Source organism: Cryptomeria japonica, chromosome 1 (assembly GCF_030272615.1).
Source record: "Cryptomeria japonica chromosome 1, Sugi_1.0, whole genome shotgun sequence".
NCBI classification, from domain to species: Eukaryota; Viridiplantae; Streptophyta; class Pinopsida; order Cupressales; family Cupressaceae; genus Cryptomeria; species Cryptomeria japonica.
In genome coordinates, this window is record NC_081405.1 from 639,352,333 (window position 1) to 639,366,525 (window position 14,193).

General features: G+C 36.5%; 1 protein-coding gene across 2 annotated transcripts in view; it reads left to right on the forward strand.

The window, feature by feature from the left end:
- The window catches only part of LOC131042466 (putative protease Do-like 14), a 256,834-nt gene that overhangs the window by 97,492 nt on the left and 145,149 nt on the right, over positions 1-14,193 (forward strand). For both annotated transcript variants that reach the window (XM_057975758.2, XM_057975759.2), the window contains exon 6: positions 11,580-11,791. In XM_057975758.2, coding sequence (XP_057831741.2) covers positions 11,580-11,791 — 212 coding nt within the window. The remainder of the gene's footprint in view (positions 1-11,579; positions 11,792-14,193) is intronic.

Consider the following 14,193-nt stretch of genomic DNA (forward strand, 5'->3'; position numbering starts at 1 on the left):
TGCTTGGAATGGAAATTTGCTCCACTTTGAACACAATTCGCACCACTCCAAATCGCATGTGAAGGATGTTTGAATAATGATTTGAAAATGAAATAAACACCCCCCCTTTATAGGCGCTTACCCTTACAACTACCTCAAGGCCGACTTGGTAAAAACAAAGATAATTAAAAGCAATTTTAATAAAAACCAATGGCCGACTTTTGTAAATATTTAAATCCAAGCGCTCCAATTTGATTTTTTATTTAAAATAATAATTAATTCATTTAATGCCTTTGCAATTAATTAATTCGATTTTTAAAGGCAAAAAATAATTAATTAAATGTCCATGTGCAATTTTTTAAATGCTATTTAATTGAATTTTTTAAATTTATCGATTTTAGCATTTAATAAAATTCAAAAAATGTGTTTTAGCGCCGAAACTGGAAAGGTGGAAAGATACAAACCATATCGCTCTGGTCCCTGAGAGAGGGACAGGAGCGAACCTTATGTTTTCTCCTTGATCTTTGCTTCTTCAATCACCAATCTTCATCATGTGGCAAGCAATGACGTTATCCCTTCACTCCATGCTTGCCTTTCTTGGCTTTTACAAGGCGCATTTGATGTTTGAATGGTTTTCGCCCTGCTCCCTTGGTGAGGGACAGGAGCGAACCTTGTGCTCTAGCTCAAATTTGCTATCTTTCAACCTTGGCTTCTCGTTCATCACCTTCCAAATGACGTCCTTGATCTTGTGCACCCTTGATTTGTCATGATTTTGAAGGAAAATGAGTGTTTTAATGAAAATCGCCCTGGTCCTTGCCTGAAGGACAGGAGCGAACTTAGCCTTTTGGTTCAACTTGATCACCTTTTAACGTTTAACTTCCTCGTATATCATCTTCTCAAGACACCTTAGACTTTGTGCAACCTTGTACGTCCTTTACTTAGCGTGATTTTTGAAGGTTTTGGCTAATGTAATGAATATCGCCCTGGTCCCTGACTGAGGGACAGGAGCGATTCTTGGTGTCTTGAGCTCATCCTTGTTCTTGTCAACCTGCAATCGCCTTCACCATGTAGAATGAGGTCTTTTGATCCTTATTAAACTCTTGAAATGTGATCAACATTCAAAATTTAAGCCTCCATGGAGATTTCGCTCTGGTCCCTGACTGAGGGACAGGAGCGAATTTGGGCATTTGGTGCAAATCGTTTATCATATTAACTTGTAATTGTCTTCAAAGTGCAAAACGATGTTCTTTACTCCCTTTCAAACATTTAAAATGTGAATGGCAACTTAAATTTGGCCTCATTTGAACATTTCGCTCTGGTCCCTGACTGAGGGACAGGAGCGAACTTAAGCATATAGTGCAATTCCTTCATCTTTGGCGGTCCTTGCAACTTCGTTCTTCGTCGATACACCTCAAAATGTCCTTGCCAGCTTGTATCCTGATGTAGAGTGGTTTAAACTTGGGAGGAAGGCAAGATAAATACCATTTTGCTCTGGTCCCTGGCTGAGGGACAGGAGCGAAATTGATGTTCTAGGCTCCATCACACTTTGCTAACTTCCAAAATTATCCTCAATGGACTCGATGTGGACCCTTTCACCTATTCTTGGCATGAAATTCGTTCTAACTTGGTGAAAAATTGACCTAAGGCAAAAATCGCTCTGGTCCCTGACTGAGGGACAGGAGCGCCTAGGCCAATATAGAGTTCATCAGGCGTCTTGCAATCTTCAATTTGTCTTCAATAAGTTCGTTACACCTTCTTTGTTTGCCTCAAACTCAAAACTTATTTGATCTTTGCCCGAATTTTGCCCTATGAGGAATTTCGCTCTGGTCCCTGGGAGAGGGACGAGAGCTATCACTGAATTTCGCCCTGGTCCTTGACTGAGGGACAGGAGCGATTTAGCTTCAAAGTCATGTTTTCCTCATGTTTGCGCTTCCAAATTATATTCAACTTATGAAACATATCTCCTTTGATCTTCTCAAATCGTCAAATTGTTCAAATCCTGCAAGGACAAGGCAATGTTTGATTTTGAGCTCCGGTCCTCCACTGAGGGACAGGAGCGATTTTTGCTCCTGGCACATTTCCATGCCTGTGAAATTCTTCAAATTATATTCAACGGAAAGAACATGCCTCCCTTTATCACTTCCAATTCGAAATTCATCTTGATCCTGCAGAGATAGTAAGATTTTGAAAAACAAGCTCCGGTCCTTCACTGAGGGACAGGAGCGATTTTGCTCCTACAGGCCAAAATATCAAGATTTTGGGAGTTTAATCACTTCACAAGGCAAAAACAAGTCATTTCCAATGCCCGGGATCAATTATCAAAATTTTCAAAATTTGGTCAAAATTACTCAATCGGACAAAAAATCAAAATCTCATCATTCACACTTAGACAAATTTGGACTCTGCATTCAAAATTCCAATTGAAACTAGACCAACTTACTCAGCCTCTGGCGAATTTACTTTATTTAGAATTGCATTCCACGAGAGGAAGCTCAAAGCTCAAAATTGGACTGGACTCTGGCCTGAAATCACAGTAACAGAAACCCTAAGGTTTGACCCTAGTCCAGACAACTGGCATACTAAACCAAAATCCTAAAAAGCAGAGAAAAAGGCGAGCAAAAACGAGCAAAAAACAGAGGGGGTCCCCATTTAAATGGGGCGATGTGTGAAATGGTCACAACAGGTTTCAAACTCGATACTAGGAATGATTTTGTGATTTAGGACTTAATCCTAATTTGAGTGTGTTGGTGTCAGTTTTATCATCTACCAAACATTTAGAATAAAGTACCCAAAGATAATTTATCCTCTCTTGAAAAATCACTGCGTATGCTAAGATTGCTAGAAAATCATATGGCGATTCCAATGTTTCTTTAGTCAGGTCTTGACGTGTGGATAAGCTCAATGGGCGTTGTGATATGCTAGTAATACACGCTTGGCTCGTTCAATTCACAATGAAGGTTTAGACAATGTAGCTCTATCATTTGGGACTTGGATCATGGAAAATACTAAAAAGGAGACTAGGGTTTAGAAATTCTAATCTATTCCTAGGAATTTAAGAGACGGTATTGATTTGGTGAACTCAATAACCACACTTTGCTTCGCCTCACTTAGGACAACTACACAAAGTGGATGCAATCTTCTAGGGATGTTCTTATGATTGGAAGTTAAGCATACACAAAGGAAAGCTCAGACTAACTTTACACAATGAACAAAAATCATCTATTCATCAAAAGTATGAGCGGAGATTCACCACAAATCAATACTTATCAAATCTTGCATTCATCTAACATACATGAAATAAAATCTAAACTTTTGTGTTGAAGAATTTGAAAACCTTGCTAATCATTCAGATAAAAGAGATTACAAGGCCTCAAGAGAAAGCACACAAGTAATGTATTATCCAAAAATGACCTTCTTGCAACAATATTTCAAAAACCTCACACTCTCCAAATGAGAGGAGGCAACCTTATATAGGAGTCCAAAAAAATTTGAATGGCCGAGATCGAATAGTGATCAAGGCCCATATTGAAAAATCAAAACCCTAATTAGGGTTTCCAAAAACTAACCACCCCTCGACCAATGAGAAAATTACATTTGGGGACACTTGTCCTTCTTGCTAAATATGAACCAACAATGAAAATAGAAGGTTGTTGCATTGTGAAGTGTGCCCTCTAGTAGCTTTTGTGGATAATTTAGGTTCATTTAACCTGGACATGCTGACTTGGAACAATCTGATTGGTTGGAAGATGACGAGGCGCCACCTCAGCATATTAGATATCCTCACTGAATTCTCCAATTTGTGTGAAAAATTGTTTAAGTATGGAAATTTATTTCTTCTTGTCATCATTTGATTCTGATTGGGAGCTTGTCTTTAATTCTTCAAGATGAAATCCTTCAAGAAGTTGTTCTGATTGCTTCCATTGGTCGTGGATTATGGATGAAATTCCTCAAGAAGTTTGAAATTCTTTTCTATATTTTCATCAAGTCTGAGAACTTTTCTTTCTTGATGCTTTGAGATTCAAGTGCCTTGAATTTGGAGAAGAATTCCTCTATGCCTTCGCCATAATTGAGGAATTTGAAATTTCTTTCTATGAAATAGTTTTCCCCATACTTAGCCAAATTTTGGCCATCTCTATGCTTGGATGAACCTTGCTTGTAAACTTGTCTTTAATCTGGAATTTGGCTTGAAACTCCATTTGCGCTTTCTGCGATGATCCCGCCTCAGCCATCATCTATGATCTGGAAAACCAAAAGAAAATTAAGTTAAGATTCTATTTTTGAGTGTAAACTTTGAAGGTTAGCAAGCTAAGTGTATCACAATTTTACTCTTTCTCCAACACTTAGCACTTTAAAGGGGATTTTTCAGCACTTGGATATTCTGAAAATCTCAAGAAAATCCCCTTAATAGAACCAAACTCAGGAAGCTGCATGTCTGATTTCAATCGAAAATCAGAACTAAGTCCAAGACAACTTGATTGAGATCATACTGATTTGTTCACAAGGCAGAAAATGAGAGAGAAAAGAAGGAAAATCTGTTGTATTCATTCTTTCTTTTTAAAACTTTGAAGAAAAACCAGGTCTAGAACCCAATACTCTGGCCATAGAATCCATTTTCACCTTTAGAAGAATGAGGAAGAAGGGAAAAGATGTAATGTCCCTACAATTTAGGGATCATTAATCTGCAAAATAGATTGTTAGAACTTGACAAACATATATGTATATATAAGTAATCTAAATTATAATCTAGCTTCAATGCTTAATTAACATAATCATAATTTTTATCTAATAAAAAGGATACGAATGCCGTACAAAGTATGTCCTTAGGCGGCCGTGAAGCTCGCCTTCTTGGAACCCCTTGGTTCCAAGCCCTCCAAGAAATCGAAGATGAATTCGAATCCTGTTTTGGCAAGCCCTCCAAGGAAGACCCTTGCCTTTCCTTGCCTTGGGTGATGCCTTCATCATCCAAGTCCTCAGAGGGGATCGGCCCGACCTTTGAGTCCCGTCTTGGGTATAACCTCTTACACCCAAGCCAGCCAAGGAAGACCCTTGCCTTTCCTTGTCTTGGATGATGCCTCCATCATCCAAGTCCTCAAAGGGTATTGGCTTGATCCTTCTCTTCTTGGTTGAGTTTGAGTCAACCAAGCCATACATTTGCATAATAGTTTCAGTTCATAAACTATCCCTTGTGTTAACATGAATTCTTAATGTATTCTTAATTAACATAGATATATATAACCTTCCATCTTTCACATAAGCATTACATCTCTTAACATACCTTTGTATTCCTAATCTTTCTTAATACGCAAACTTATGTATACAGCAATTAACAAATTATATCTTTTACCTATGTTTAGTGACGAGTGAATGCTACACATTAATTAATATATATACATTCACTAGACTACGATTAATATCACATATTAATGAACATTACACATTACCAATATGTATGAACATTACACATTAATTAATATTAATCAACATTACATTTATTAATTTATATCCATACTACTCGTTAACGTATGTTAGTACAAATTCATTAACATACGGTTTATACTTATTCCTTAACATCTGTAAACCATTCATTAATATGTTCATTAAGTATTCATTATCATACACATTACGTATACATTAATTACATTCATTAACCTTAGCTTCTTCCATTACCTATCTATTATAATCAATATCTATATTTATAAACATTCTGTTACCCCTTGTTCTGATTGAATATATATATATATATATATATATATATCTATGTACTTTCCCCTTTGTAACATATGCATTAAGTTTTATTAGATATCTTTGTATTACATAATCCTTCCTAGTGAGTAAATTTGTGTATACATCCATTAACATGATTATGCCTTTACCTATATTTAAAGACCAGTGAATACTATACAATAACTAATATATATATATCTTCACTAAACTATAATTAATAACTCATATTAATGAACATTATACATTACCTACTAACTAATATTGTTGAGTATTATATATTAACTAATATCCATGAACATTGCACATTAATTGATAGACTTATATTATTTAATATAAGTAATAACCTGCTCCTTACCTTTTACCCGCAGCAGATGGCCTTTCTCCCTCCTTCCCTCTCCTTCCTGCCTGCCCTTAATCCCTTGCCGCTGCTCCTTAATATAACCCGTGAGGGGTTGTGCCCCTCCACGGGCCCCTTCCGCATGAAGGGGTGCGGAAGTAACCCAGCTGCATCGGGTTTGATCGTGCCCTTTGGGGTAATATTTAATAGTAATATTTGTTTTCTTTTAAATATGTTAAATATTAAATATATTAAATATTATGTTTTATTTCATTTTAAATATATTAAATATTAAATAACATTTCCTTTTAAATATATTAAATGTTAAGTACCATTCCATTTAAATATATTAATTATTAAATAGCATTTCCTTTATTAAAATAACTTGAATAGATTTTTCATTTATTACTTATATTATTATTTTAATTATTTATTTACACTAACCTAATTCAATTAATCCATGCATTAATATTATTAAGTATTTTTAAATTCTCTTAGAGTGCCTGTTATGTCCTTAATCATGATCGTTGACTATACGATTAGTGTTCTTAAATGGTGGTTCATCATAATGGTCTTCTGATTACATTTGCAATTTTGTCTCTTTTAGAGACTTCACACAATTGCGGACCACTAGCGATGTATGTTCAATTAAATGTTAATGTCAATTAGTCTAAATACTTTTCTTGTTCGTTGGAGAAAAAGCATAGGATTACGTTGTACGTATTCTTTTTCCCCATCCTTATCCTTTTAAGGAATATTTTTAGTTATAATAATATTTAATAAATAAATAACTTTCAAATATTCCTTCGTTGGTAATTATTAATTCATTTGGGCTCTCTCTCTCTTTTTATGTATAACGATCCAGGAGGGGACATGACAAAAGAAGCTGCCAAGGAGGTAAAATCAGAAGTTTAACTCAGAAAATTAATGAATTTGCCCTCCAATCAATTGAGGTTCTTCCAAAATCTGTGCGCAAACTCGTGGAAAATGGTTGAAAACTCAAACTTATACTTGAAATTCTCTTGAAATCTTCTTTCAACCTGCAAAAGTCTTAAAAATTCATCTGCATAAAACCTCTCCACTTGCTCTAGAAAGTTCGAACTTCAAATGAAGAAATGAAGCATGAAGGTGGTATTAGAATTCTCAATTAGAAACTCAGATATCTCTTTAAAATTTGTTTCTATTTAGCTCTCAGTCCTTCAAATCTGCAAAGAAAGTTTCCAATTTGATCTTTATCTGACTTGTCATCTCTATTAAGTTTGAACTCTTCATCTTAGCTCAACAATGCAAGTTTCTAAATCCATTTCCAGTAGTGGCTCGAACTTGATCCTCAATATTCTCTTTTTTTTTTAAAACTTTCTAATTCTTCCTTAGTTCGAACTTGGATGGTGAATCTTTGCTGACATCACTTCATCTCTTCCATTTTAGCAAGTACCCTTGACTGATTTTGTTCTCCAAACTTGGGCGGACTTTGCTTGAGTTAGTTTCCACTTCAACTAGGATAGGGTGGACTTTCCTTGAGATAGGAACCATGATGTGCTGATGTAGGGTGGACTTGGTAGCACTTAGTAACTTCAAGTTGCAAGGTAGGGCAGACTTTGATAATGTGCTGAACCATACTCATGGCGGACTTTACTGATCTTAAGCTTCATGAAGGCGGACTTTGTTCTTTATGTGACCAAGGAGGGAGGACTTCCTTGTGTTTGTGCACTCAACCTCTTGATAGGGCGGACTTTGTCACATTCATGAGTTTAGGAGGGCAGACTTTACTTACTTCATGCTACATTGCTTCATACCCTAAGGCAGACTTCATGATGTTTAGGAACCTTTTCCATGCTACCTTCATACCCTTGGGCGGACTTTATCACTTCCTTGCACCATGGTGAGGGCAGAGTTGGATCATCTTAGGTGTAAATGTATTTCAATTTTCAATTCAAGGTGCAAGTTATATTCAAAGTAATTTTCCTTTCAAGTATACGTTATTTCACAATATAATAAATCTGATTTCTTTTCTTTGTTGCAGGTGGAGAAAGAGAGCATTAATGTTTTTCTTTGTTTTCTCCACAACATTTTATTGGTGTATATATATCATGGAGGGGACCAATCAAGTGGTACCTTGATCGTTCATGTCCTTTGGACATGATCGACCAAGATACCCCTTGGTCGTGTCCCTCCATAACCGATTGCTTAATCGGTGTCATCGCATATGCAAATGAACCGATATCATTTCGGTTATTAATATAACTAATCCGATGGTAATCGGTGGCAATATTAATCGGGTTAAACCCGATAACTTAAGTTAGTCGGTTATCAATTAATTTACCCCGATAACATTAGTTAGTCGGTGGAATGCATTAAGCCCGATCATTGTAAATTCGGTGGCTATTAAAGTGGTAACCCGATAATGAATCGGGAGGGTTAGAATAAGACCGGATCATTATCGGTTTATCAGTTTAATAGTTTGCACTCAATCAGTTTGCATGAGTAATGTAATTGATAAATGCTGTAACAGAATAAAGAGAGCAATTATAGATATAGGAATAATCAGTGAGATCTGAATTTATCTATCGATGAGATAGATGATTGAATGGGAGACTTCATTTATCTCCCATTCAATCATTTATCTTACCGAAGCTATTATGTATCAACATTAGGCACCTTACACTTAGAAAAGGGCGGACTTTCTCAACTTCATGACCCATTGCTATCACCTCCAAGGCTATTTATCTCCCATTCAATCATTTATCTTACCGAAGCTATTATGTATCAACATTAGGCACCTTACACTTAGAAAAGGGCGGACTTTCTCAACTTCATGACCCATTGCTATCACCTCCAAGGCGAACTTCATGGATTTCAAGAACCAAGGAGGGCGGACTTAAAGAAATCCACGCACCATGAGATCAAAACTTTGAATCTTCATAACTTGAACAATTTTTCTCAGATTTGCTTGAGATTTGAAATTCATACATCTTTCATCCATTGAATTCCTCAGGATCCCTACAATCTAGGAAATTGGCTTTTTGATCAAAACTTGAATTTTGGAGGAATTTGACGATTGTTTTCAGTGAATCTCAGAGCCAATAATGCAAACCCTAGATCCCCTTTTCCAAAAATAGAAAAAGCAAGCATCCCTATAAACTAGGAAAAACTTTCTAAAAATAGCAATTTCGGGGATCGTGCTAAAAGTGCCAAAAATGGAACTTCCTAAAAAATAGGAAAAAGCAAAAAACAAAACTTTCAAAAATAGAAAGTTGTCCAAATCTACCCAAATCAATTGCAGTCTTCGTCTTTCGGCCTTTGTAGGCACTCTAACGGTGTCTAGACTCTGTTCTGACCATGGATTGCACATATTGACTCACGACTTCAAAACTCAGACCACTCAAAACTGCCAAAACTAGCAATACCGATGCTGAAAGGTCACAAGGCTCTAACAAAACCCTAAAAATCAAAAGCAAGGAGGGTCCCCATTTGCAATGGGGCGATGTGTGAAAAAGGTCACAACAGAGTGTAAACACTGAATTTGAAAGGAAAACTTCAAAACTTATTTCCAAGTCCAAGCTGGCCGCTTTAGGGTGTTTTGACTTTGTTCCTTGTCTACCCTTGACTCTGATTTGGTCTTTGAATTCCTGTTCTCCTTTCTTATTCTTCATTTGATTACTATAAGTTGGGTTTTGATCTAGGTTTGGACTTGAATCTCCGATTCCTTATGCATTTCTACATTTCTTGTCTATGGTCCATTTTGAGGATTGATTCTCACCCCTACTCCTTGTGCCTTTATTCCCTAAGCTTTGAGTCTGAATTTCTCAAGTTTCCTCTGACACCTCCTCAGACTACATTATGCAATTTTAGCCATCCTCTCTCACTCTAGCAACCCTTACAAGATAGAACTGCAGCAAAGCAAGCAACACGAGGAAGGGAGGGGGCAGGGCAGGAGGGCGTCCTTGTTGGAGACGGGGTGTGTGTGTGCAACACAACAAATATTAGATAAGAGAAATTTTGTGGTGGTGTTATTTGATTAAGTTAAATGAGTTATCAGGTGAGATGGTAAGTGCTTTGTGGAAACTGAAATTTATTGGGCATTGCATTGAAGTTTCTTCAGGTAGGAGGTTATATTTAACACTTGAAAGATTAGATATACTTTGCATGGTGTTGGTTTACCTAAAGAGTTGGTTTAATATTTTGGTATCTTGCTGACCACTAACTCCCAGTTTGTTTTGGGCGATGAATGGTGTGAGCATGTAGTGTTGTCTGTCTGCCAATAAATCTTAATGCTGGGCGATTAGTTCTAGACTCTTAATTTGTTTTGATCGATTCTTTCCATGTTGGACGCATCATTAAATATGGTTAATGGTGTGAGACTTAGACTTGGTTGCAGGGATTAAGAGCAGAGTTTTTACATGCTGGCATAACTTTGGGTAGAAGGATGGAACCGGGACACCATGTATAATGTATGGGGAATATCGTCTGGCTGTGGCTATAGATACATATGCAGGGCATCCCTATTTGCTATCGCTGAAGCTTAAATTTGAAGTTTGTTGAAGAATTCTTCTTGGGGTGGATTCACGGATCTTCTGAGAGAAAATAACTTTCTGTTGTATCATTCCTTGGACATCGAAGGGAGCTGAGTCAACCATCCAAGCTGTAGCAAATGCCTGCCACTTTCTTAATGGCATGAGTATCAGCTATGATAATATTAGTGAATGTTTAAAGGAGTTGTAGCAGACAAGAAGGCAGCAATCAGTCAATTCCAGGCAGGAAGCAAGCATAAATTGAAGACAGAAGGCTTCTTGTTGAATTTTCTGATATAGTCCTCATTCACAAGGACAGAGGTATTAATCTGTTCTATCTGCAATTATATATATATATATATATATATATATAAAATTTCATTTGCAAAGAATAGCCAAGATCCTTTGGAATAGATCTGAGAAATGGTTCCCAATTGTCTTCATAATACAGTTGTATCAATCGTTGCAGTTAAAAGAAAGTCTGCTTTTGCAATGTGTGATGTACAGTTATTCAATTATTCTTAGTCAATTAACTTAAGCTCTGTACTTCTGTGAAAGAAATATGCTCATGTAGATACATTGCAAACAGAAATACTAATCTCTATTAGACTATACAAACTGTAAAACTAATCCCACACTATCAGACTCATGCAAACTGATTGACGAAATGTCCATACAACAAACCTGAGGAAAGTGCAAATAATCTGGTTCAGATTCAGAGTGGAATCTTACATCATGTTAATACACTGTGCTTGGTTATAACTTTATATACTACACGGGAGGATCCCCAGGGCTCTGAAAATAGATCTTGATAGCTTTTGATTATAAAGAAACATGCTTTTTTTGGAATTGTTCCTAAGTTTCAGTATGGAATACATACTTTTGACAATCTTTTATGTAGTTGAGGTAATCTAATGAGCAGTTTTCTGAAATTGTGCAGCTACTTATATGTTATGATTTGGTGTATTTGATCAATTTCCTTTGGTAACCCATTTGTCGTATTAATTTTTTATGCATATGGAATTCAGATTACTGTTACTTTACAAGATGGGCGGAGCTTTGAAGGAAAAGTTATCAATGCAGATTTTCAAACTGATATTGCTATTATTAAAATCTATACAAATTCTCCATTGCCAGTGGCAAAACTTGGTTCTTCCAGCAAACTGCGAGCAGGGGATTGGGTTATAGCTTTGGGAAGCCCTCTCTTTCTCCATAATACTGTCACAGCTGGAATTGTGAGGTGAGATGGATCTTTAGTTGTTAAAGTATATTTTGTAGTATGATTTAGACTGAAGTTTAAGGAACTTATGAGGTATATAATAGATGGTCATAAATTAATTTATGAATCGAGTTTAATCAACCTACATGCTTTCAAGCTAAGTTACCGGTTCGGGTATGGGGACTGGAACCTGGTATGGATTTTTTTCTTCTCTGGGGAATGGGAATATGTGTGTGTGTGTTCAAAATAATAAATTATAAGAACAATGATACTCATAGTTGCCAATAAATAGAATATTAAAATATTAAAATACCTCTGACTCATAATTTGTAAAAATGAAAATATTTGAGTCTCAAAATGTCATTACACAATGAAAATTCAAATTACAATCAATATTTAATACTCTTCATATTCTTCTTCATCAAAAGCTTGAAGGTCAACATTTGGTTCAATTTCATTTGAACTACAATCAGACTGCCACTCCCACTAGCTGTGTCAAGTGCAGAGGCTGCCTCATCTATAGAGACTTCAGCAAGCTGTGCAACTGTAGCATCTACATCAATACACTCAGGGGTTCGATCCCAATTCTTTGTCACATCCTCATTGTATTCAAGTTTCGAATGTGAGAAGAGACGAAGGTTGGAGTGTATATAGACCAAATCCTTAGCTTTTTTGGTACCCAAATGATTGCACTTGACTGGGTGGATAAGGAGTATGTACTCCAGTTCTGCTCAACTAAAGAAGAATAGCTGCATTTTTGGGTGAATGAATGCATTAGGGGGTTTTGTTAATTAAAAAAAAGTTTTTTTTAAATGATTTTTTTGTTTTGGCAAGCACCTGTGGGTATTTGTCTAGTATAGGTACGCCCTAGGTATGCCCAAGATAGGTGCCTTTGGTGTACTTGGGGGAAGACCCAGACTAGATTGACACTTGGACCTCACACGTACCAACGTCAAATTGAAGAACCCAGTAACACATATTTCAAACATTTTGTACCATTGCTATTGAGCATGAACTTTTATCTTAGAAGTTCTAGTGTAACATGCAATTGCTGGTTCATAAATTTATTGACCTTTTCATGAAGTTAGTAAAAGTAATGATTCGGCTTCTAAGTTTCTAGATAGACTATCAAAAACAATTTTTTTTATAGGATGGTGACACATCTTAGTCCAAGTCATTCTATTTCAAAAAATTGCAAAAAATTGGTATAGTTGAAGATAAGGCATAGAAATTGCATATGAATTTATCAAAATATAGTTAAACTGGATTTAAATGATAGTCACCATCTACACATTGGTTAGCCACTGCTAGTCTCCTTTGGTGAGTGTTACAGGTGGGTTTTTGTGGCATATTGAACTACAGAAAAAAAAGGATTGAAATAGGGCTATAAATATGGTTCTCTCTCTCTCTCTCAAGAGGAATGTCACTAAAACCAAAATACGTAAAAAATATATCAAGTTGATTGGGAAGAGGAAAATGGAGCGGCATAGCAATTAAAGAGAATGTCCATCCACTAATGTATCAACTCTTTGCTGATGACATCCTTCTATATGGCATACCAGTACTTTAGGAAATTGAGGCGTTGGGACCAAGTTTAGAGGATTATACAAAAGATTTTAGGCAAGCCATAAACAATAGGAAAACTATCCAAAAAAGATTGGCTAATGTTTTGGGATTCTTCATAAGATCTCTATTGAGTTTATACCTAGGCGTACCCTTGTATAGGGGGGTCCACCTAGTCCATTCACTAGACAAACAATATAAATGCAATAGGAAAGCGGAATTGTGGAAAGGATGGTGGTTGATGTTACTAGGCAGTGTTGTGACCATTTCACACATCACTCCATTGCAAATGGGGACCCCCACTTTTTTCCGCTTTCTAGGTTAGTTGTCTTGGTTTTAGTTGTTGATAGTTTGTCTTTTGCAATTATCCTTTGCTTGAGGAAGTGTGGTTTCTTAGGTCGCTAGGAGGTGATCAGGTTCTCTCTCTTTAGGGATAAGTGAGGTCAGTTAGTTTTCAGGGCTTAGGAAATAAATGATTCATGATGATAATTCAACTTGATCATAATCATTTACTTGCAGAATCAGAGATGAAGTGTTGAAATTTGGTTAAGGCAAGTTGTTTAAAGATGTGAATGCTTGGAAGGAGGATGGGCTAAGATCTAAATAATCATGAAGAGGCTTAGGGCAAGGTGATTAAGCAAAATTGAATATCTTAAGGTCATTTCCTTTGAGCCCTCAAAGCTGCGATCTAGCTTGGATGCATTTCCTTTGACCCCTCAAAACTGCGATCTAGCTTGGATGCATTTCCTTTGACCCCCCTAAGTTGCGACCTGCCTTGGATTCATTTCCTTTGCCTACCTCGAACTGCGACCTTCCACCAAGCACTTCCTTTGGGGTGTCAAAACCACGACCCTCCCCTC